The sequence below is a fragment of the Temnothorax americanus genome, unplaced genomic scaffold (genome assembly GCF_048541705.1).
Source record: "Temnothorax americanus isolate GAGA-0224 unplaced genomic scaffold, ASM4854170v1 Scaffold4, whole genome shotgun sequence".
NCBI lineage: Eukaryota > Metazoa > Arthropoda > Insecta > Hymenoptera > Formicidae > Temnothorax > Temnothorax americanus.
Window position 1 is genome coordinate 5072291 of NW_027509547.1, and position 26505 is coordinate 5098795.

Genomic DNA, 26505 nt, shown 5'->3' on the forward strand with positions numbered 1-26505 from the left:
TACAATGTTTCATTTTTATAACGTTAACACATAAATACATTTTGAATCATTTTGAATAACGCTTTTATCATGAAATTATTATAATTAAATACATACAAAAATAATGTTTTTGAACATTATTTTTAATTTACACATTTTTACGTAAGTAAAAAAGCAACGTTATTTCTCGTTATTAATTATTTCTTGCATTTATTTTATATTAAGGAGAAGTGAAAAATATAGTATGTAACATTGTGGTTTTATATAAAATTTGTTTTTCTAGTATGAAGGAGAATTTGCCGCAATCGGACCATAAAACTCTGGCAATCTGCAAATATTACGAGTGGTTTAGACCAGCTATCGACAAATGGCTGGATCTGGCGAAACTCAAGGCAATCCAAAGAGTGCGAAGAGCCGCGGAACTCGATCGGATCTGCGCCGGGGAATATTTCGTCAAACACTGCACGTCGGCAATCGACGCCACTGCGTGCTTTTATCAGGTTCTTTCATCAAATTTCTTTACTGTCCTTATTTATTTACATTACAAAATAATTACTGTAATAGTCATGATTCTGTTATTAAAAAAATTATAATTATATATTTTTCTGGTTATAGATTAAAGAATTCTGGAAAAAACTGGCATGGCCGGATCTAGTTGGATCTTATAACTTTGTATTGAAAGTTATCGATGTAAGTAATTCATAATTGTTTTTTTTTTATGTGAAACTCCTTATTCGCAATGGTTCTCTTAATATAGAAAAATATACTAATAATTATAAACATATAAAATGTATTATTTTAAAATGATGTTGTAATATCACTGCAATAACGTGATGTCAAACCGCTATTTGCTATAGGCGATATGCAGCTCCGCAGCTTATTACGCAGAGATAACACATCAGAAACTGGCGGATAGCGGATATTATGAAGAGCAAACACCATATAAGACCACAGATGAGGTAATCGCTCAGGTAGAGATTGCTTCGCTTTAGTACACAAACAGTAGTACACTTCCTGCTTCGCAAAGTAGTTTCGCTAAACTATGAGAATATGAGATATGCGATTACAACTTTGCACGACAAGCGGAACATGATGCGACATGTAATGCAACTTCTACTAATCCATCGATTTATGTAGAAAGCAAATAGAAAAATGTATAATATGTTATAAACGCATATATAATATGGATTAAAAATATAACTTTTATATACATATAAAGCAATCATATGTATGTATAGGTAAGGTAAGCTTCCAGCGCTTGACAGTATGGATATTGGATATCTCAAAGCATAATAAAATATACGAAAATATTATAAATAAGGAAATAATCAAAGCTTTTTCATAAATAAAGATTTATTTAAAAGACATTGTAAAATATTTCGTCATGATCGTAATTTGATTCATAAATTTTAAAATAATTAGGACATACATATATGTTAAGAAATATATGGTATATTACTTTTATAATAAACTCTCTAAATTTATTATAAAGTTTTGTTACTTTCTTTTCATCTTCGATAATACTGCAAATTGAAATGCCTTTTTGCGTCGCGTGAAGGAAATATGAGGGTACTGATAATTATTAATTCGACGCTCGACAATTAATTGATAATTTATTCCGTTTTCAGATGTGCATAGCTGTCAATGGTCTCGAATATGTGAGAAGATGGTTATTGGACCTAGGCGAGGAACTTCGCGTGGAACAGATTCTAACAGCTTTGGAGACTCAAGCGGGCGAATCCGTTCGAATACAATGGCGAAACACTATGATAACACCACTAGAACAAACCCCTGGACAAATGTTACTCTTCATAAATCAGATAATTTCGAGAATCGGAGCAAAGGTACTCTCAGATAAAATATTAATATAAATTTTTAAAAATTAAGATTGCTTGCTTAAGTTTAAATTGAATTTCTCAAGTAATCATGCAACTCATTTTATAATTTACAACCTTGTGTTATACATATATATACAGTATACATATAATTCCTTTACTATCGCAATCTCTAGATGAGTATCTTGCTGCTCTTTCCGAAAGGTCACCAAGTCAGCGCAACGTAATTTACATTTCAGTTTTAAAACGTCGCTGGCGCTTATTAGTTTGCAAGCATAATTACTGTCGCGATAATATCGCTGTAACTATTGATAGCTATGTTAACAAACGCGTATTGAAAATCTGCAAACTATAACTTTCATCCTAATCATACTGTAGTATACTACACGCAACGAAAATATACCTATAATGGAAAATTTTCAAAGTAACTATCCAGGTAGCAAGTTGATTTTACTTACCGATATTTTGACGTTAAAATGACGACAAATAATGTTAGCTACCTGGGCAATACATTTGTTCTCAATTATATAACAATAATTTTATTTTATTTGTTTTATATAGATGAGACCACCTCTGAAAAAGGCGATGTTTCATTTGGCTTGGTCTCCTGATAGTTTACCAACTACAGAAGCAATCGCACCTCTAGTAGAATACCTGGATGTTCATCTAGTAGCACTTAACTCGGCTCTGCTAGCCGCAAATTTCAATCGCGTTTTGCAGGATATTTGGGAGGTGGTCCTTAGTGAATTAGCCAGTCAAATGGATGGAAATGCCGAAGTAATTATGCCTTTGTTATAATTGCATGAATATTAAACTTTTCTCTGATAAAATTATTATCCTTGATATGATAAAATAATTTCGACGATATTTGTATGTATTGTGACACATTTCTAACTCAGTATATTTGTAAGTAATCTAAATTACACAAACGACAAAATAATGACGAAAACTATTACTACTTGCAGGATAAACCAGTGATGTTTTACGAGAGATTGCACGAGGCGCTTGACTTATTAGTAAGCTTCTTCAACGCTGACGATAAGGGCTTGCCTTTAGAAGTATTACGTCGTCAGAGTTTCATGAACGCGGAAGAGCGTCTTCAGTATCATAAAATGGACACGACTTTCTTGATTGATCGATATTATCAACAACGTCTTCTGGTATATAATATGCGACATCCAAATTAATTAGTCAACTAAGTATAATTATTTCTTTTATTTTAAATAGCAAATAGCAATATTTTGTACAAATATGTTTAAGAATATTCTTCTCTTTAAAAATACTCTCTTTAATACTTCTTGCTATGCAAATATGTTGTATAGGAAAAATTGCCTTAAAATGTTTATATATGGCACAATGTTTAATTGCTGAATGTGTGTGTACTATATCTCTAATTACAATATAATAATATATCTATTTGTTAATTTTTAGGACCAACTTAGCACAACTAGCTACGAATATGGAGTTCTAACAGTACGAGCTTATTTGAATCACGATTCTCTTTGCATCGAGGTGATAAGTGCCAGAGATGTCATACCATTAGACCCGAATGGATTCAGCGATCCCTTCGTAATAATCGAATTATTACCACGACGAATGTTCGAGCATTGCGCCGAGCAACAAACTAATGTCAAAAAGAGAACTCTAAATCCCATGTTTGACGAGTGTTTTGAATTGTGAGTTTATTATATTTTGAGTTATAACAATATTTAATATTAATAATAGAACAGAAAATATTCACACATATGTAAAAGTAATATCTTCAAGAAGTTTGTTATCTAATTTACTATTTGTTTTGCATGATGTAATAATATTTTAATTCTATTAAATTTATATTATAAGATAACATATTATCTTGATTTATATATCAGATAACAACTGAAAAATATATTTAGTTTCAATAAATATGTACATATATATACTTTTTCCAGTTCGGTGAGTGTGGAACAGTGTCGTGATCCTAATGCGATGGTTCTTTTTACGGTAATGGATCACGACGTTCTCACGGCGAACGATTTCGCAGGCGAGGCTTTCCTAGGACTCAGCACTATTCCTGGCGTCGCCGACACAAACACCAGCATAGACAATTTCCACGGCCTCAAACATCAGGAACTACCGCTTATGCACCAAAAAAATCGGCGTGAGTGAATTAATCAAATTTTATAAATGGAACAGTTAATCAAAATACATGAATTCATGAATTTCTGAAGTCCACTTAAAATTTTAGAATAGAAATAACACGTTACTAAATTTATAAGTCTAAGAATCAAAAACTTTCTCGCTTTGCATATAGATCTATGATAGGAAATTATGTAAATAAAAAATATTTTAAATTATAAATTTATCTTATTTTAAGATATTCTATTATTAAATGTTTTACGTGACTAGAAATTGAATAAATGTATTTAATATTACAATATCATCAATTTCTTCTTTATAAATAATCTTCACATTGTAACTTCTACATCGATGCTTATATCTCTTGCAAATTAAATATGCCTTTTGTTCTAGATCATCCGATTCTCCAAATATTGGAAACCCGAGTTGGCGACAAGATGGCTCTCGACTTTGTGAAGAAGCAGAAACAACGATTTGCCACGACGTAAGCGCATTACGTATTGAGAAAAGGGAAGGAAAAAAACCATGGGGTGATTGCATCGCAATCGCTATTAAGACTTGTACACTAATCTTAAGAGTCAATGAAGAAAAACTGAGAAGAAAATGGAAGAGGAGAAAGTCCATCCCTGCGATATATCGTCGATTATCACTTTCTCTCTCTCTCTCTCTCACGCACTCTACCTTTCTGCCTATCTTTCTACCAGCCTTCATCCAAAGATTCGCCAGATCTATTTCAGTGTAAATCGTGTTGAATATAATCGGTGTTGGGTCAAAAAAAAGAGAAGAAAGAGAAAAAAGGGAAGGCGTGGTGAAAGAGGATCGAGAGAAATATATGAAAACTATTTTTGTGTCGAAGAAAAGATGTGTAGAGCAGAATGACGCAGCACACAGGAAACAGTAAAGCACATCGGTGTGACGTAGCTAAGGATAAATGTTTAAAAGCCGTCTCGTCAGGCTCGAAGCGACACCGGAGCGACCGTAAAGTTCTTTATCTTACATTTTTTATACAGGGAGGTCTGAATATTTAAATTCTTGCGCGCGTGAGTTTAAGCATTCTAGCAAAAAGACACGAGTGTTCACGTTTTCGGATAAACTAAAAAGACGAAACTTCCCTTCGCGGTCGCGCGACCTGGTTTTTGTGTACAGTCGAGTATCAATTGTGAATAGAGATCGGGGTTTCCATGATAAAAATATAAATATATGCGATACATGATGACTTTCTTTAAATCGAATTATTTTCACAGCTTCCATAAAAAAGAAAGTCATCGAGGCTGCTTATGGAAACTTCCGCCTTGATTACGTAGAATTGATTCACGATAAAATTGGGAGGAAAATACGAGTCTCTTTACTATCCCCTTAAATTTCTATTTTTTATAAAAATTATGTAAAATGGTTAAGTTTTAGAAATTTCTTTTTCCTTCGGGCAATGCAAAACACACAACGAATTCTAATATCAATAACTAACTATTAATTACACTAATAAATTGTTGATCAGAAATAAAATATACCATTAATGCATACATAAAATCAGAAGCATATCGAGTATTAATACTGTTTTCTCAAAAATTATTTTTAACCGCATACTTTTCAATCAAATTAAAAATCAAATTGTTCTAATACATTTTTAATAAAATCCAAGTAAAATGCTTTTCCTCCGCTGCTTCAGCGTCGCTTCGACGGTGCGAATCAAGCCGAAAATGTCGATATACGATATTTTTCTTACTCGTCATTGGCTAAAGCCTGTTTCTATCTTTTCATCATCTAATCTCCCGAATGACTAAATTATCAACGCAGTTTTTCTCGCCGGAGCCGTTTATGCGACAAAAACAGAGACGCTTTTATGGGAACGCTCCACTCTGTGATTTCTTCAGTATCGAAAGAAAAGAGTGAAATTTGAGAATGTATCAAAGGTATGAGAGAATTCGACTTTCAGACATAACTATTATTAAAAATTGAATGTACGTTTCGCTTGAAAAGCATTCTCTGTGTCGCCCTACTAGATTTTTCTATTAAAATTATTTTGCTAGTACACAACATGCAATTCTATGTAGTTTTTCTATAACTTTCCGATGCGACGCTCACGAATTCTTCGTGATTAACATTAAAGTATATGTTAAAGCACTCGTAATAATTGGATAAAAAATTAAAGTACAATCTTTTCTTTATCTTATAATAAATAGGTTGCCGGCCAATAACGAGCAATGTTAGACGTTAAAATTTCAAAATTTATTAATGTAACATTACAAATGGTACGTTTCGGCAACACTGTGCCTTCCTCAGCCAATTTTAACAATTAATTGAAATGCCACGAATCATGTGTCAAGAGTAACAAATTTCCACATCGAAATTAACATACAGATAACATTGAAATCTAAATTATTACATACTGATGAAGTCCTTAAAGTATTGATAAGGTGTATACTTGCTGAACAAAAATTCGGAATCGTTGTGTATCAATCTTAATTAAACGTCGAATGATAAAATCCATGATTAATTCCTCAGTCGGCAGTGAGAATGAATCGAGTCAATCTGTGATTTTTTGTCCGTCACAATCAAGAGTCAATAATTACGATGAAAGTGTAAACTGTAATCAAGAGTCAATGGTTGAATTAATATTTTTGTAAATTATAAATTAAAACTTGTCAACGTGGGTAAATCTAAGGCTATTATTGCACTTATACGTACTGAGACCATAGCAAATTCGAGTTAGTAAAGTTTTCAGAAGGAACTGTATCGTGTCGAATCTTGTGTGTGACTGAGCATTTTCGTTCTGTGTCGGAATCGGTTGACAACAATGATGTAAATAGACCAATGTTTAACTCCCTATGAGTTGTTACTAAGTTCGTTTAGGATGTTAAAATAAGAACCATCCAGCAATTCAGTGTCTTTGTTGGAGATTTTAGATTTCGAAACGAATTACTACAAGAGACTAATATCAGAGATGATACACATCAAAGAACAAAAAAATGGTATTAATTCCAACAAAGACACTGAATTGCTGGATGGTTCTTATTTTAACATCCTAAACGAACTTAGTAACAACTCATAGGGAGTTAAACATTGGTCTATTTACATCATTGTTGTCAACCGATTCCGACACAGAACGAAAATGCTCAGTCACACACAAGATTCGACACGATACAGTTCCTTCTGAAAACTTTACTAACTCGAATTTGCTATGGTCTCAGTACGTATAAGTGCAATAATAGCCTTAGATTTACCCACGTTGACAAGTTTTAATTTATAATTTACAAAAATATTAATTCAACCATTGACTCTTGATTACAGTTTACACTTTCATCGTAATTATTGACTCTTGATTGTGACGGACAAAAAATCACAGATTGACTCGATTCGTTCTCACTGCCGACTGAGGAATTAATCATGGATTTTATCATTCGACGTTTAATTAAGATTGATACACAACGATTCCGAATTTTTGTTCAGCAAGTATACACCTTATCAATACTTTAAGGACTTCATCAGTATGTAATAATTTAGATTTCAATGTTATCTGTATGTTAATTTCGATGTGGAAATTTGTTACTCTTGACACATGATTCGTGGCATTTCAATTAATTGTTAAAATTGGCTGAGGAAGGCACAGTGTTGCCGAAACGTACCATTTGTAATGTTACATTAATAAATTTTGAAATTTTAACGTCTAACATTGCTCGTTATTGGCCGGCAACCTATTTATTATTTGACACACACGAGCTTGACCTTTAATTATATTTTCTTTATCTTGTTTAATGAGTCAAATTTTAATCACATTTATGTCCCTTTTCACCAACGTCGTTTAACTTGCATGTTAGTTCAATTCACTCTTTGTCTCTTTTTAAGGGCCAAAGTACATATGACATTAGTAGTAGTCGCGGACGTAATTAAGTAACGCACAAGCTTTGGCGTATCCTGATTTGTCAGGTCGCGGACTACGACCGTCGTATATCGCTACTCCATGTTATGTGCTTTGGCCCTAACAGTCTCCTTTAATGCCCGTCTACAATAGGTGTTTTGAGCCCTAAGCCCTAAGAAATTGACCAATCACAGTCAATTATTCTTCTCAAATTCAACTGTAATTGAACAATTTCTTAAGGCTTAGGGCTTAAAACACCTATTGTAGATGGGCACTTAGAAACAAAGAGTGAATTCAACTAAGGTTCAAGTTAAACGACATTGGTGAAAACGGGCATTGGAGAGCAAAACAAATTGTATAAGAACAATGCGCTCACTAAATATGCCAACAAAATTTAATAATTATTTGCGTATCTAATAATTTGCATGAATAATTTAGAATACATAGCATATAATGTATGTTAATATAAAGTAAGTCGCGGATTTACGTTACATTATTGGTATACCATTATTGGTATATCAAAATTTGAATGTAGACCAATTAAACGTGCAAAAAAGCGAGGAGTAAGGACAGACAGAGATGAAAGAGAAAGAATTCAAACGCACATATGTCAATTTTTCTAATGCACGTATCACTTCGTTACGTAATTATACAAAAAAAGGAAAATACAATAATTATACAAACGAGCGCTCCGCGTATTACACCTTAATATTTTGCACGTCTTGTATAATAAAAGCGAACAATAACAGAGAAAAGAAAACGATTACGAAGAGTAAGATTCGTCTGTTTGATTCTCAATATATTTCTTGCATCGAATCCAATCAAACTCTAGCTACTATTTGCTTTTCCAACTTTTTTCAACTACCCAAAAGGTATGTACAATCTATCTTGTATCGTGAGACAAATAAATTAACATAAATGTTTAAGTGATTAATAATCTTTTCTGATTGACCACAAGTTTATGACCATATTGTTAATTAGGAAATGTCAATGTTATGTAATACTTAGACATTACAGTCAAAAATGTTTAATTTACTGTTAATGTTATTTTGTTATATAATGTTAACATTGTTAATTCTGTATTCGTTACTCAACTCACATAGCTAAATTCTTTATACAAACAAAAGATTACTTTTTTATTTAATGCAAAAATAATAATTATTTATTTTATTTACAGATTTAAAAAATAAGCTGGATTCCAGAATGCAAATATTTCAAAGTTTTCAAGTCTCGAGGATCGAGAGATATAAACATTCGAATTGCCTCTATCAATCTGGTTTGAAAATATTTAGATTTAAAAAATCTCATCTTTAATTTGTAGAAATATATATAATTTAGATTTAATAGACTCAAATTTTATATATTTTGTTATAAAAATATTTAAAATATTAGCTAGCTTCTTGATCAAGCAAATTGTTTGACGAATCAGTTTTGTTTAATTGAATTGGATTTTCTTCTGTTCGTATTATAGGGTCACCATCAAGTTTCTCCAAATTTGGCAAACGTCGTGCAACCTCGACTCTCCATTGCTCTACCTACAAAATATAAGTATACAAAAATTATAAAACATTTCAAATTTTGAACATTTAGAAAATTTCTTAATAATATTTTTAATAATATTTAAATCTATTTAAACTTATTACAAAATATATATACATCTAATTGTATCCATTTTACTATTTTGTATATAAATATTTCTCTAGGGTATAATATTTTAAAATATTTTGAAAGGTAATTTTTTTTTCTTTAAAACGTTATGTACAAAAAGAATATTTTACGTTTTGTACAATATTTATTAAAAAATACATTAATGTAATAAATACCTCGAGACTTTCATACAACGGATTACCGACGTAAACTAAATCTCGAAGATTTGCAAGCTCTTGTAGCCTCACGAATTCGTTCCACTCTCGCACCAAGTTATTAGACATATAAAGTACCCGAAGATTTCTCATCGCCTGGATGCCCTTCATCTTCTCAATACAATTGTAAGAAATCCAAAGCTCCTCGAGAGTGTCGCTTAATGGTTCAAGACCGGCGAAGCCTTTGATTAAATTACGACCTAATGACAGAATTTTTAAATTCTTCAGAGACCCAACGCCTACGAAAAAAGCAAAACATATTTAACAAAGTTAATTTATATTTGCATGCAACATTATATACTTCTATCGCATCATAATTTTGCTAGAATTACAATTTATTATATATTAATAATAAATGTCGCGCGTGTTATATGGTAACAATTATTAATAAAGAATTTTAAAGAATATGTAATTTAAGTAACAAAAATATAGTATATCAATTTAACGTATTTCGATAAAGCATGTCGTGACTTAAACGATCGAATAATTGTCGCATGAAATTATAATGGACAGTAATGTTTGTTATTACAAGCAAACTGCACAACAAATGAAGACATTAAAGCGCGTTCTTGCACGGTCCATTCGTAACAACGTGAAATTTCTAATCACATTTACATCGTGATGTGTCGCGAGACAGTCACACGCTTGCCTATGCATTACGCATTCGATAAACATCACGAGTACGAATGTGCATAATTTCTGATGCGGCATCTAAAATCGTGATTTACATAAATCGATTAATTCATGAATCGCTGATTAATCAATCTAAGATAACACTCAGCAGAGAAATATTAAAAAAAATAATTCTAAAAAATTTTTGTTTTTGTAAAAACATGTATGCTCATACTTCTGAAATCCGTCAAAAATATATCGCATTTTAGAGATGCATTAATTTATTACATAATTATTTATTAGAAGCAACAGCAATAATTATTTCAACAAGAAAATCGTATCGTATCGTGTCGTAAAAATTCATGCGACACTTATTATTCCATGAGTTATCCTGACACTTGAAATTTTTTTCGTAATTTTGTAATGCATTAAATTTTTACCTGCAACCTTTTCAATCATATTTGTCGATAGGGAAAGCTTTTCACAATTCACCAAAGCTGCTAGCGCATTGTCCATCTTCTCTATTGGCGGCCACTGAAAGCTTAAGATTACTTCCGTCGCCGTAGCTGCATTTTGTTGATTCTCTTCCTCCCATCGCCGTATAGCTTCTTTGCATGTAGTTGGCTTTGCAGATGCCATGAATGGGTCGTAATAATATATCTTCTCACCATCGATAAAGATTTCCAAAAAATCTAACATTTTTTTACTTGTTACATTCATTTTAAGTATTATAAAATATCGAACAACACACACATATATACGCATACACATCTAATATTTTAATATAAAGAGATAAATAATATATTATAAAATGTGTAATACGCTTAATGTATATGTATATACAAAAATACATAATTAATATAGCGCGGAAAAATATTGTATTAGTTAATTACGTTCATGACCAAAGCAGCATCGTAAAGCAGCAACAATTGCTCTACAATAATTAACGCTGAAAATACAGTTTCAACAGTATCCGAACTTCCTCGGAATTCAATTATCAACGCTTCATCACATTAACTAACAAAATTAAATATATCGTTAAGCAATGTGTTAGAGACAATGTATTTACATGCATTGGCAAATAATGAACGAATGAAAAAATTGCATTTAATCGTCAAACAGAGACATATGCAGCTATTCTACATAATGTGCGCTAATGTATTATTTTATCTCTTGCGTATAAATATACATAACTACCTTGTATATATGTAATTATTAAGAATGCGACAATACGAGCGTTTAATTTTCCATATTTTTAATTGAACCGTTATAGTAAAAATCAGCGATTGATCCAATATTTTATGTTCTTCATCGCAGCTCCTCGTACATTGTCACGTACACGTGCATCTAAGGTTACAAGAACCGTAGTACTTGGTACTACTTGTTTTCCTTGGTTGCGTGGCAATCTGCCATGGCCAGACGTTTGTAATATCTGGCACCAAGCAAAATAATCGATGCATAAAGCGCATGCGTCTGGAGCGAGTATTTGTTAACCAAGTGTCTCAATGCTAATGATTTATGATAAATAATGGTTTAGAAAAGAAACACAAATAGGATCCGAAAAAACACACGCCGGGCGTGCGATCGATAAACGATGACGCGCGTTGATTCCTATATAAAGCGTATTTGAAGGAGCAATATGTTAATAACTATTGCGAGAACAATGAAAGCAGCTTGCATGTTGCTGGATCTACAGATTACTAGATTTTTTTATCATTTATAGTCAAATCTACAATTGCAAATACTGATATTAATGTCATTACAAATTCATAAGCAGCTTTGCTGTCGCTTCTTCTTCGAAATAAATCGAAATAAAATTAGTATTTGTTTTAACTTTTTTAAAATAATATTTTCTATAAAATATCTTAATAATTTAGTTTATAAATTTAAAGTTTTCATTAATAAACTTGTATTATATATACGAGTTTATTATATATATAGATCCTCACGTTTATTAATCTAAACTTTACATTCATATACATATATACATACATATATGTATATATATATTGACAACTGCATGCATCGTTGAATATGTAAATTCATGCATTACGTGAAAATTTTTACGTATCGTAATGAAACAGAAAAAACTCTTGCCTATATTATAATGTCGGACTATAAAGCAAAAATTTTTTTTCAGCATTTTATTAATCAAAGAACTGGCAGTATTGTCACGTCACATATTACAGCGAGCAGACACAATAACACTTCAATAACTAAATTACATTCATAGCTTTCGGGAGATACTAATGGAACGAATAAACAAGGATATTCACCGGTGGCGTAACTTTAAATATGAAGTCTTTAATTAGATAAAAAGTAAACTTATCACTTTGGCGTTTTAATGAGTTTTAAGATAAGAGCTAGCCTGATAATCCCTATATTTTTTGGAGAAGAAAAGTTATGCCACCGAGAGCGTATACAATACGGCGATCTCGCAGGTAACATAATGAATTAACAACAAATAAATATATCGATAATATATGTATAATAATAGATTATACAGTGCGATACTCATGGGGCTTACACTGAGTTATAGCTTAAATTACAAAAATACGCAAAGGCACTTGGTAAAAATCTTCGGTTCCTCGGCTGAGAGAAACATTTCGGGATAAATCCTTAAACTCAAAATTCACACAGCGTGTTCGTCACAACTCGCATTTCACGCTAATGCGATCGAATTAATTGCATGACGATGATAACGACGATAACGAAGAATGCCGGAAGAAACTTGTTGAGTTCTATTTGGATCGTTAAGAGTCAAAAACATTTTTTGAAATATATTTCATGTAACAAGAGAAAGGAAGTCCATAATTTAGGTACTACTGCAATCCGAAACGTTAATTTCTTGTATACACAGTCTAGGGACAAATAAGGTTCACACGAGGAGGGCAAATTTGCACGTCATTCGCGCATTGTTCCCGTCACGTAGGTGTACAGAGGATTCTATGCACTCGGATTTTACGCTACATTCGTATAATTTGGATACACAGGCATAGAGATCGCAGAAAATAGACAGCTTTTATTAGACACTTTCCTTAAAGATTCGAAAAAGGATATCTCTCTCTCTCTTCAGAAGACTATAGTTTTCTGGATACACACGCTGTACCCATTCTCTCACGGCGCGTGCGAGGAAAACACGCAATGCTATAGATTTCATTTCCACTGCGGCAGAATATTGCACACAAAATGCCGCGTAAATTATGTTTATATCAATATTGGTATCACACATATCGGTACAAAATAACGGATTACAAAATAATTAATAGAATAATTCGATTAAAGAATTTTTATAGAGTCAGACCTCAAACCGCGCTAAATAAAAGTTACTTAATTACGCGGTTGACAATAACGTTTAACGTATCTGGAATTGAAATACGTAATCGACGTAATTATCTATCTTGAGATATAGATGGTAAAAATTATGCACGCACGCACGCGACATATATGTATATAGATTCGCTCAATGACGTAGGAAACATTTTAGCAACATATATAGGCAGCTTTACACTATATGTTTTCTAACCGTAACAAACACTGTTAGATAGCAAAGTAACCTCATGACTTTTATGTACAACTTAATGTCAAGTAACATTAGCATATTGCACAAGTTGGCCTTATACACACAATAACGAGCCGCGAAAAGCCTGTTATTGGTACGCGAGAAATTAATGGCACTAGCGATGCAAGCCAATTTAGCGAGGCGAGAATAGCGACGGTATTTTGTTTGCAACACCATGTAGTAGAATCAACACTCGTCAATGGAGGGACTAGAGGGATGTACACGTTGGATATGTTTATATAGAACATGCTTGCACGAGTATACACGTAAGTTTCTTATATACGTGTATATTAAATCAGAAGATTAATTGATTTTATCGTACAGTAAGATCGTAAACTTAAGGGCGATTAATTCGCGCCATGGTCCAGTTTTAGTCCATATTCCTCATCGTCATGATTGATTTGAACTTTTGATTGCGTTATTAAGGGCCGCCAGATTCAGCACCACTCATAATTACATATAAAATTGAAAATGCGCGACGTATAATATGCTAAATTATTTTGCTAGAGCTTTCTCTTTAACAAGTGTAGAATGCTATATAACGAAAAATAATATAAGATAAAACAAGCAACGAGAAATGTGTAACGGAAATTGTCAGAACATTAATTTCAATTCTAAATTATTATATATATAAAATTACATATAATTTGTCACGAGTGATTTGAATATCCAGCATTGCTTGAGTGAAAGACATTAACGAATAATTCAATAGCGCTATACTTAATCTTTCAAAAGAAAGGAGGACGAAGTTTATGAGAAAGTTACTGAAAAGCAACGCTCAGTCACACCTGAGCCTGAAAGGGTTAATCACTTGCATTTCTCACGAGGTAATTCTATAGTTAAACGAGCGTGGAATCGAGCGACATTTTCCCCTCCCCAGATACCGTGCGCGCGGTGCGCGTTATAATTTTCGCTAATTGGCACTTTGTTAACCCGATGCTAATTGTATCCATTTTGGTCCACGGACCAAATATTCGCCTTTTCCCATAGGATTACGAGATACTCTCTCGTAAACACTATCAATAGCGAATACTTAACGTTTGATTCTAAAAACTTTAAGCTACTACATATTGTTAACTCAAAGATGCATCCAGTTTCGCGCATTCAGACTACATTCTCGCGATCCTTTCCCGACGCGCGGAAATTCTCTCAAAAGTCTCTCGAATTCTAATAAAGTTTCCGTCGGGAAAGGGATTCCTTGAGTCATGTCGTACTTACGTACTAATAAAACAGTAGTCGGGCAGCCCGACTGCGATTTCTTTTTTATCGCAGTGACTTAAAGTACATGGAGGTTCTCGCAATTCTTGAATTTACTATCTTCCTTGCCGAAGAGCCAAGTCAGCATCTGCCTGGCTTTCATGCTGGCGCGCACGACGCCTCTGGATTTGTACCAATGAGCGCTACCCTCGCTGCCACCGCTGTTTCGGTGCTCCTGGTTACCCTGGACCACCTTTAAACGGATCTGGTTGAGTATGCCAACCAGAAGCTCGTCGACGTTGTGATTGATGCCCACCGACACTTCAATGAACTTCGCACGGTAGGTACATGCCAAGCACTTTCCATCTACAATGCACAGTCCGGAAATTTGGGATGAAGTATTACAATTGAAATGGTGAAGTGTTTAAATTATTATCGTTTAAGTTCTCTATTATCTTTAATAAAAATACGATAATAGAAGACTTAAAAAATCCTTGTTTTTTTCGAAATAGATAAGTTAAGAGGTGAAATTTTATAAATATATTTCTTGAACATAGAATGTCATTTTTTAATAATAAAATATAAAATTTTCTTTTACAACATAAAATTCATGTAAATTTTGTATTTATAAAAAGATTAACTGAAAAATAAGCGATACACATGCACCTACACATACACACACACATAGATACGGTCTAATCTTATTTTTATTTTAGAATTTGCCTGATGTACCATATCATGTGAGAACGTTCAGTTTTATAGTGTCACAAAACCTAACCATGTATGTGAAAAAATGTATGTGTAAAAAAGAAAGATGTTCCGCCTCTCTCTTACCCTGGGGCGAAACCACTCTGGAACGAACCAAATCGACCTTGTTCCCGACCAGAATAGCCGGTCTACCACGAAGAAGATCTTGATCGTGAAGTCGAGCGAGATATTCCTCAGCCCTTTGAAAGGACGCCTTGTCGATCACCGAATACATTACGACGAAAGCGTCTGGCAATGGCATTTTTTCCAATTCGGTCTGCGTGAAATTTATTAACTTTAAAAAAAAAATTAAAATTCTATTCGCTTATTTTAATAAAATATATAAAGATTAGATAAACGAAAATTTGCTTGACACGTTGCGCTTTATAACATTATATAATATATAAAAGAACGGAACTTTTCCCTTACCTTGAGATTAGTGATGTTTAAAAATTTAAGCTCGCTTTCTTCACCATTCAGCATCACAAAAACAGACTGCTCGCTCGGCACGTCTGTAATAAGAATAAAAAATAGAAAATGAAGACCTTTGAGTATATATCTTTCAGAAAGAACTTTTATAGTGGATTTAACATTCTAGAATGTCTTAACGAAGATACAGATATATATAGAACATAATATCGCCATAAAAAATGCTCTTTTAAAACTGTAGGTTCTCTCTATAATATATATTTCCACACGAAAAGAACTTGTGTATAGCAACACTCTATATTATTTTTTTTCTATAAATAATTTAGTAATATAAATTCTCTTTCTTTCTCTATTAGATTTTTAAATAAATAATAAAATTAATTTTAATTTTATTGTCTTGTGTGTGTTATAATATAGTAATATTAGAATGCATCGTATACTTAAATTACTAAATACTCTCTTTATCTCCCGCATCTTTACGCACTTTCTTTTCAACCATAATACAGATAAAAAGTAAAAAAGAAAGACAGAACTATCTCACGATTCGTCAACTCATTTATCTCTTTCGGTTTTTTTTTTTTTTTTTGAAATAAATGTGACGATGAAAAAATAATCAACGCCACAAATAAATCTATTTCGCGCGCGAGCGAGAAACTATTAGAGCAAGGAAACGTTCTCGCAAATGACGCGAGAGAGAACCGACGTAATCTTTTGGCTCTAAATGCGGATCTACGGATCTACCGCCTGTCCAGAGCGTTGTCGATTGATTTTAGCCCGCTAACGAAATATCGCCCGTGACGTCAGAGAATCGTTCGGGTGTCGTTGTCCTAACCAATTTTTTTCGGCTGAACGGCTCTCGCTTCTCTAGAGATAGAGATGCAGTTCCGCAGCTGCTGACGGGTGTCATAAATAACGTTGCCAGCATGGGCGCCAAAAGCATAGAGCAAGGGACAGTAAATACTATACAATCGCATAAATCTTCAAACTTATATTTCATCTTCTTGTTTCAAAAATTTTTAATGTTAAATTGCAATTAAAATAAAACTATTTATAAATGATCTGACTATATAAAAAATTGTATCAAATATAAAAATTATTTTTCACATTTATAAAAAGTATAAATTATAAAAATTAGTACAAGAATATGTATATGCATACGAACGGTACATGCATATATTGAAATGTAGAAAGCGTATATTTTGCTTGTCCGCAGAATTAAGAGAACTAAATAATTATTTAATTTTCATCACATAAATTGAAATATGTTATTATTATAGCATCGTATTGTGTATGTTAGTATTTGAACAAAGAGAAAACTTTAATTAAATCGCTTAATGCATATCTAACTCGCATCAGCTTGTAGGTGAGATATGTTGTTTGCAACGTTTTCAGGATTTTATTCTCTTCCCTTCTTTATTTCCAACTTGTTATATGTTTCTATACACATTCGAAACAATATATTATTTTGTTCAGTAAAACAAAAAATCATTCCAATAACATTTAATAAATAAACAATTTTTAAATTTGCAATTTTTCTGCAGTCAGCGTATATATAGATGAACAAAATATATTCTATTCATTTATAATTAATAAATATTGATTCTTTAGTGAAATGGTGATGGAAATAGAAAGAAATGTAAAAGTAAAACAAAATTGGTTAAGAAAAATATATTTTCAAATATCTAATATTTAAATAAAAATTCTTTCAAAATAATTATCTACTATTGAGGAACACGCGATTCAAATTTTCGTGCTCTTCGAACGCTGGTACAGCTTTGTCTTGCAACACTCTGTTTTCACAACATTCCGCGATAAATTTTCGGAGTCGCGAGATATTCTTTGAAATGTATCCGTAAATTTACAACGTTGCGTTTCGCATGCTTGACTGTTGCCAGAAAATGGAGGTTAACGGTCAGACACGTAGAGTTGACGGATGTGTACAGAGTTTCGCGGAAACACGAGAGAAAGAGAGAAAGAGGAACTGGAGAGATACGTTTTTCGATCATTCGAACATAAAGACACGCTAACAAGTGAACGTGGAAGAAGATGTCTACAACACACTAGTTGCTTCTTCTATCTTATCCAATTATAGAAAGCAGAGAAACGAGAAAAAACATTGTTACAGATTTACTAAACTTAAAATACTACTAAAAAAACAAACTCGCATGTAATTTGAATAATCACATCGCGAGGAAGATTGTCAATTTTCAAATAATAACACGAAAGTACGGCGATTCTGTACGGAATATTTGACGTAAAATGCAGTATTGATATTATAATGAACATAATATTTTTCCGAGGCACATAATAGTTGTGATTTAAACGCTGATTCGCTTTTCAACGAAGACATATTTTTCACGAGATAATTATCTCAATAAAACCGCGCGTGCGGGACATAACGTAATTAACGCTCAGGAACAAGTTCGATTGATAGCCGATGACGGGAATATCGTGCATTCAAAAGGGGACTGACATTTTGGGGTTGGAAGATCGCCGAAATGCGAATAATAATCGTGGAAATTGGTGAATTGAATTCCACCAGCGCAAGCGCATGCCGCAATTTTCATTTCCCTCGGTACAAATTATTGATCTTTCAAACGCTCAAAAGGATTTACATTCACGTTTTTATAATTTTAACCGCACAAAAACGCCCGTTTGGTCAATAAAAAATTCTCTATCCGCAATTTTTATACAGATAAAAAACTGTTGGATATTGAATATGCGATCACACACATTTGATTTACATGAAATTTAATAGAAACAATACCTTTCATCGAAAAGTAATCAAGCTTTATTTACAACAAATTTTACGTTTTGACCACAAATTTTATCTGTAAATATCATGTTGCACGAGGCTTTAAATAATTTAATTTATTGCAATAGTATTTCAATCTCAATTATTTATCCTGTTACGTTATTTAAAATATTTTTTTTAACCATTTCTTAAACATTTTTTTTCTAGTTCCGAAATATCAATTCATGCTGTTTATTATTTATGTAGCATCTAATAGAATATCTGGTGCAATTATTAATAAACCGTAATTATTACAACTATATTACAGACAATTAATTTACAAATTTAACATGAATATATACCTATAAAAATTTCACGTATTAATATATATGCAAAGGAATTCGGAAATATCACAAGTACCTATCATCAATACACCTGCCGGATCTATCAATATTGCAACACCCGCAATTTCCGCCATAAATTCGGCGAAACCACAGCAGTGTATTTTTTAAGAAATAGTAAACTAAGGGGAAAAAAAGGAAAAACATAGAAGAAAGGAGAAGAAAAGAGACTCAACGCAAGAGCGAGAAGGAGAACAGACGATGAACAGACGCGAACTCTCTATGATGTACGCTTATAGCACGGAGCGAACGCAAAATTAACCGCGGCTATTTCCGAGCGGCTTGTTCCTGCACTTTTCTTTTTTATACCTTCGTGGAAATCGTTTCGTTTGCTTTTCGAGGCGGACGTATTCCATCGACTCGCACACACTCGACGCGAGCGTCGCTGCTCCCTTTTCCGCGCGAAGTCACGAAGTACGTCGCGATTGTAGCAGCTCCGACTGTACAAAATGCTTTGTGCGCACACGAAGTAAAATATATAGTCGAATGATATAGTAGACCATAAAACTGTGAAGGGAGCTGTGGCGAAAATGTAAATTGTAGAAACTTTTTTTTTTTTTAAATTGACAATTTTACGTAAAGAAAATATACCGAACCAACTTCAGAAATTCTTTAAGAAAATAACTTGCGCTATTTTGATCGCAATAATGTACATTAAGTTGTCTCTACACTGCTTTACAGCGATTACGAAAATAATTAAAATATAAAGCAGAAAACTGGTTTGTATCAACGTGCATAACGTAGACTTCTTTTGCAATATAGATTTAATTCAAGATCAATATATATTATTTTTTATATTTTGTTATTAACAAAAAGATTTACTAGATTTTTATAATTTTTTATTGAAATTCGGACGACTGTAAGCATCGATAAAAAATGATGAAACAAATAAGAAATAAGAATATATAATATCTAATTTTAATAGATGTGATTTGCATACTTATTATCAGATACAGATGTATTTTTAGTTTTATAGCAATATTAAATATTATATATTATAATGTTTCATAATTTTTATAAGCAATTAATTAAAGTACGGAAGAGAGAAATGTTTATTAAAAAATACAGCACTCGTTCTCTTCTTTTCTCTTTCGCGCAGAGAGTAGCCTCTTGGCCTCGATCTCAATTTGCAGCAAAATTATCGCACGAAACTTGACATCAGCCTAAATTCTTTTTGCTCGCGTCGGCTTTCGATTCAATTTCGATCGTGGCTAATCTTAATCCACACGAAACGCAACGATATGGAGTGTGACTGGAATAGAATCGCGTATACAGAAATTTTGAACCTGACTGTGGGCGGACTCGTAAGACTATTTTTGCCTCTATTTTCCCTGTCGTTTGTCGTTTTAATTATACCGTTTCCTTTTGCTCAATTTATTTTGGAAGAATGCAGATTCTGCCCACGTTCAACGATTTCGATAAAAATGTCAGGCATATTATACATTTGAAAATCTACTCTGTCATATATAAGATTATACAGTAATTTATTTGGAAAGACTTTGCATTGTATTAAAAAATAATTTTATCGTTTGTAAAATCATCTGACAAGAGAATATTAAAATTTTCGTGGAAATTCTGGCGTTAGTTGATATCTATAGCGAAAAGTTTCTTTCAAGCGCGTTAGCACATTTTTATTAACACACAACATTAATGGTATTAAACATTTATTTTCATAAATTTCAAACGTATTTTTCAAAAAAATTGAAAAATTTTACATTTAATTTGTTTTATCAATTTTCATATTCCGATAAGTTAAAAAAAAATTACACAGTGTAGAAAATATACAGATTTACCAGGCATGTAAATTGAGTAAACTTAATTAAAAAATGAGTAATAAACTGAATGAAAAGTACGATTTTGCATAAATTTCAATTATTTAAATACAAATTGAAAAATTTATTCTTTTTCATTCAATGCATTCGACATTCCTCTAAGTTATGTCATATTTTAAAAAAGATAATAAATTTTTTAATCACTTTGTCACTTTAAATGTCAGTCTCATTTCTTTGTTAAAGTCTGAAAAATTTGTTCCATCAAAGGTACAATATCCTTTTCCATTTTATTATCAAATGGTCTGAATACAATTATAACAATCATTAATCATCTCGCATAACGGTTTAATTGACCTTTTCGTCGTTCATGAATCTTCCGCAAAAGCTTAGCCGTGAAGCTTTTTGCGTAATTGATCGTGGAACTGATTTCCGCTCCATTTTGCTCGAACTCACTTTCGCAAACCATCCGTTTTTACGCAAATCCCGACTATGTTTACAAAAGTAAACATATAACATCGGTAAACTTTCGTAAATATTATAAATAATACTTATAAAACAAATAGATTGTAAATAAAAAAATTTTATCTCTTTCCTGGAATATAGTAATAAAAATTTATCAGCAGCGGTTTACAATCATTAGTTATTTAATCCTAAAATGTATAATTTATGTAGCAATCCCGATAGTATAAATAATAATTAAATCAAATTAAGACGTAATTCGAAACGTACAACCCTGCTGTATTAATGTGTTAACATAATTATTTATCATTATTAATTATTAATGAATACATAATTGAGATAAATGAAATACGTTTTTATGAATTTCAGGTAGTTAATTACGAAACAGAGATAATGTAATGAATACTAATGTGCCTAAGATTTTGAGATAAATTGCAGAATGTCACAAAACTGTACGCGTACGCGCAACTGATGGGCTCATTGAGTTATTATGACACCATTATGTATCTGTGCTATAATGTGAACGTAATCCATATGCATGCACGATTTGTCGCTCTAAACATAATTATAATCCCAGTGATTAAAACGTACTTGCGCGCTAATGCACTTTAAAATACAGGATGAACTCGGAGCGCATAACGCGCAAAACATGTTCCCATATTATATAAATTACATTTTCATTTATATCGCATAATTTATATTGCAACGTTGAGGAACATTATTAAAAGAACGATGGTTGATGGTTATAAGGTTAATAAGCGAGAACAGGTTCATCGACGTGCTAGCAATGACAAAATTCGATAAATGTACATATAGAGATAATTGTGTGTGTGAGTGTCACGATTAAATTATTAAACAAATTACGTCAATAATAAGGATAATCAACTAAAAAATGTTGATGGAATATAATATTACGTATAATTAATAATGGGTAGACAAATTGTTTTCTTGAGACAATATATTTTATTTTAAGAAAAAAAATTTTTTCTTATAAAAGTGAGAGAGAAAGAGAGAGAGAGATTGTATTTAGATTAGAAATTGAATAATTATTCTAAAAAGAAAGATTTTAAGAGAAAAAAATCAAAACTCAAAAAGGCGTGCTTTTTTCTTGCGAAAAACAGCCAAAAGTCAATCATTGTGTGATTTGTACTTTATTTATTCTTCTTAAAGTTAATAAGTTATTCACATTGTTAATGCTTATAATTACACATTTTATGACTACTTGCTGAAAACTAAGATCGAGTTATACTAATACTTTATTTATTTCTTTTTAGATCAATTTTATTGATAATCCACGCACGAAAAAGAATCGCGAAATAAATAAGATTTATGGGCTGTCGATTGACATCGATCACGAAGAAACGAGAAGAAACTTTGTAATAACATCTGCAAAAAGATCAGAGAACAAGGAAAAATGCAGAGTAACTGTATATACAATAGGAAGAATCACCGTCTGACGAAAGCAACAAAAATATGCAAGGAAGTGAGTTAAAGTTGTTAACATTTTCATAAATTGGAGCACGCCAGCAGAAGCAATATTTATTTCTTGATAATTCCATAGGATTTGGCACGAGTCACTGTGTTTTGTTCCCGAACTTATTCTTCACGACGGAGAAAAATATCGCGTCCACTTTTAATGTTTCATTAGTTCGCAAACAGGATTTCATGTGATTTAATTAACATTAAAAATTCCATCTCTTCTTTAAATTATATAGAAGCTCTGTTATTGCCGTAATGGAATATGTTTGTTTCATATTCTAGCTTTATACGTTTGGTAACGATGTGCAAAATGTTTCGCGCAAGAAGTGTTGCGAGGGTTTACACCGGGGCTCTCGTTATCGTTATACGAAACCATTATCTCCGCGAAAGCCGCTTGCCTGCGCGAACTAGACATAAATAGAAAATTCCATTACATTGGGATATATAAAAAAAGCACGAGTGAGGAAGAAAGAGAGAGAGAGAGAGAGAGAGAGAGAGAGAGAGAGAGAGAAAGAGGAGGAGAGGAAGAGAAGGAATACAGGGCACAGATTTTTTCTACCATGCGCGAGAGCAAGCCCCATTGTTTGATAGCTCGCACGAATATCGATCGTAATAGCGCCGGGTGACGTCGCCGAACGCGGATTGAATGTGTCCAACTGAAACAATGCCTAGCCCGTCTCGCTTATCATACTTTAGCACCAATGAAAGAGCCGTGAGGAAGTTTTTCAATGAGATGGAGCAGGAGCTGCGAGAGAAAACAAGCAGCTCGAGAAATTTTGCATGATTAATTACGATTTATAAAGCAAACGTTAAATCAAATTTACTAGAAGGTAGAAGGGAACAGGTAAGCAAAAAAGTTTATTGAGATGACATTACTTAATTACTTGTCTTGCTCAGTTATATATTTGATGTAAGACATGACGTAATAAGAAATAATATGTAACTACATTTTTTAATAAGCAAAATTTTTTTTTTTTAATCAACGTTATTTAACGAAGATCGAAATATAGTCATCTTGCATGAGTAAAATTAGTGGAAAAATATGGTAATTAAGAATGACACGTGAACGATGAGAAAGTCGCGTCTGTTTTAACAGGTGGGCATCGCAAAGATGGACGGTTGGCAGAATGGCAGGATGACGATAATTCACATCGTCGTCGAGATGGCATACGGTCCTCGACCTAGATGCAAATTTTATATTACGCGAGATATCACTGACACTTTAGTAATCGATACCAGGTGACGAGCAGCGTTTTTATAAAACGATACTCACGATTCGAGGGCTTTTATGCGGTAAAACCATGCGTTAAAAAAAAAAAAAGAATTGTGAGGATGAAGTGATTAATAGCGCAAGATTTTTCATAAACGAGATACAGTTATAAAATTTTCCATTTAATTTGAGGTAAATTTTTTGTCAATGTTACTTTAACGGAATTTTACTTTATGACTGAGTTATTAAAATATATCTGATATTAAAGATTAAGAGGGACGCGAGAAATAAACCCAGCGCCATGAAATGTTTGCTAAAGAAATATTTATTTTAATTTGTTCAAAGAATTCGCCTGCAAAAAGTATTCACCGAGCAATTCAATAACGCCCCGTATATTAGATTTAAGATATTTTAGAAGTTGCTTTTGATTAGGCAAGCAAATTACATCACTGCAAGCTTGCACTGTATATTAAAAAATTTAAATATATTGCTTGTTATATATTTACGTCCAATTTATATGCATTTTACTTGTCGCAATAGTTTAATTTTTAAATAATAAAATAATAAATATTATTATATATTTTAGTAAAAGACAAATATTTTTGTATTCAAGTACGTTGTATTTTCTATTACTTATATATATATATTTTATAGTTTTACATATATTATTATATTTCTCACTTTTCCTTGCTCTATATTTAAATTGTGTTAACATTACTGCAGTACTATTCCGTATTCGGTTTATGAGTATTCGCTACTCCTATATCTCATAATCTTGAATAAGAAAAATCACATTGTTCTATGAAATGGAAACAAGGGGAAAAAAGATATTGTATACCGTTTACTTGTTAAGTATACCGTTCAACCCCTACTTATTCGGAGAGAATAGCGCATATCACAAGAGCTTAAGAAGCCGGAAACCACGTCTTTTTCAGGCGGAGCCTGATGCCGTCTTTCACCGGGCGCGCAATCGAAATACACACCGTCGCGTAAACTCACGCGATATTACGAGACGATCGTGCTGGGTACGAAGTATAAACCGTTGAAAGTTGCCATAAAGATTATTTGCCATAGGATCGATGAAGAAATGTCCGTCAATTTCCTCTCTGCAACCGTTTCCACGTGATAGTCACGTTTACACGACGTGGCAATAAAATATTCTATTAACAGACGTACTGGGTGCTTTCGAACAAGATTATGTTTACATATTTCTTACCGCATTGTGCTTTCATTTATCGAAGGAATCAATCGTAATTTTTTCAGAAATCTGACCGAAATAATAATATAACGGAAACCGGAAACTTCTCGCTAAATGTGCCATAGGTTTTTATAACTTTTTTTCATTTGCGGTTCGAGATTATTTTTTCCTTACCAAAGATTTTGTTGAAAAAAAATATAAGGCATATCTTTATATCTTTTTAATGAGTTTTAAGCATTTTACCAACTAACATTTAAAATATCCAATCAAAGTAAAATTTACTTAATATTGAATAATAAGTAAGACTTCGTTGTTTATTAACAATCAGAGAACACATATATTTCAGAAAAATTCGTAAATGCTTTAAATTAAATTGGTTAGGCTTTTTTATTAAAAAAAATCGATTTCAAGACTCTAGAATATTTATAACATGCACACTATTATTAAAATCTTTTCATTGAACATGATTGTAACGTGTTTATTTTTATAAATTGTTGAAAATAACATCTGGATATTATTTTTTTAGAGAGTATTAACTAACAACAAAAAATAATGTTACAATAAAGAAGTGACTTCTTCTTATTTAAAATCGCGTTTTCTTCACGATTTTTACAATATATCGTACTGTAAAACATCATACTACAGCGTGACAGGATGTAAGACTCACCTCTTTGTCTATCGTAGGCATTTATACATTCGCTGGTCATAAACTGACTGATGAGGGCGGTTTTTCCAACTCCCCTTGTACCTAACATAGCGACGGTGTGTGAAGCTACTTCCTTGGGCGGCAGTCGTCGTTCCTCGTTCTCCTGATCGACAGGCGCCAGAGAATTCGATCTCGATCTTCTTCTCCTAAATGAATCTCCTCTGTTGACGACACCTATATCGAACATACCAGTGATCGTCAAAACATCATATAAATAAAACATACACGAATGTGTAATAATATAATACAATTATTTGTATAAAGATTAATCGATAACGTCGTAAAAATAACAGCCCGATAAACGATAAATGACAGTAACAATTTTTCAGATGTACTTTATCGTTATCAA

At 32.4% G+C, this 26505-nt stretch overlaps 3 protein-coding genes and 1 long non-coding RNA gene across 12 annotated transcripts in view; 2 read left to right on the top strand and 2 right to left on the bottom strand.

The window, feature by feature from the left end:
• Unc-13-4a (BAI1 associated protein 3) overlaps positions 1-8714 on the top strand; it is a 76480-nt gene extending 67766 nt beyond the window's left edge. For 3 of the 4 annotated variants that reach the window (XM_077415889.1, XM_077415891.1, XM_077415892.1), the window contains 10 exons: positions 263-479; positions 595-669; positions 837-950; positions 1608-1823; positions 2376-2591; positions 2780-2974; positions 3246-3490; positions 3746-3954; positions 4326-7119; positions 7221-8714. In XM_077415889.1, the coding sequence (XP_077272015.1) occupies positions 263-479; positions 595-669; positions 837-950; positions 1608-1823; positions 2376-2591; positions 2780-2974; positions 3246-3490; positions 3746-3954; positions 4326-4420 (1582 nt within the window). In that variant the 3' untranslated portion in view covers positions 4421-7119; positions 7221-8714. The remainder of the gene's footprint in view (positions 1-262; positions 480-594; positions 670-836; positions 951-1607; positions 1824-2375; positions 2592-2779; positions 2975-3245; positions 3491-3745; positions 3955-4325; positions 7120-7220) is intronic. The other variant, XM_077415890.1, reaches the window with a different exon arrangement.
• A 117-nt stretch (positions 8715-8831) lies between these two features.
• On the bottom strand, positions 8832-12594 carry LOC143902736 (dynein axonemal light chain 1). Of its 4 annotated transcripts, none has more exons than XM_077415899.1 (4): positions 11460-12594; positions 10703-10954; positions 9612-9889; positions 8832-9323 (listed from the first exon to the last, which is right to left on the bottom strand). In XM_077415899.1, the coding sequence occupies exons 2-4, from the start codon at positions 10899-10901 to the stop codon at positions 9177-9179; spliced, it is 624 nt and encodes a 207-aa protein (XP_077272025.1). In that variant the 5' UTR covers positions 10902-10954; positions 11460-12594; the 3' UTR covers positions 8832-9176. The 4 variants fall into 4 exon arrangements, with proteins under 4 accessions (XP_077272025.1, XP_077272024.1, XP_077272023.1 ...); XM_077415898.1 differs by having other exon boundaries at positions 11156-12594; XM_077415897.1 differs by having other exon boundaries at positions 9612-9850; positions 10703-12594.
• A 137-nt stretch (positions 12595-12731) lies between these two features.
• Rgk3 (Rad, Gem/Kir family member 3) overlaps positions 12732-26505 on the bottom strand; it is a 39724-nt gene continuing 25950 nt past the window's right edge. For 2 of the 3 annotated variants that reach the window (XM_077415894.1, XM_077415893.1), the window contains exons 4-7: positions 26118-26330; positions 16198-16280; positions 15856-16063; positions 12732-15387 (exon numbers count right to left, since the gene is read on the bottom strand). In XM_077415894.1, coding sequence (XP_077272020.1) covers positions 15101-15387; positions 15856-16063; positions 16198-16280; positions 26118-26330 — 791 coding nt within the window. In that variant the 3' untranslated portion in view covers positions 12732-15100. The remainder of the gene's footprint in view (positions 15388-15855; positions 16064-16197; positions 16281-26117; positions 26331-26505) is intronic. The other variant, XM_077415895.1, reaches the window with a different exon arrangement.
• Positions 21195-24719, top strand: LOC143902737 (uncharacterized). The gene is made up of 2 exons (XR_013258464.1): positions 21195-23886; positions 24139-24719. It is a non-coding gene; the product is annotated as an uncharacterized LOC143902737 (long non-coding RNA).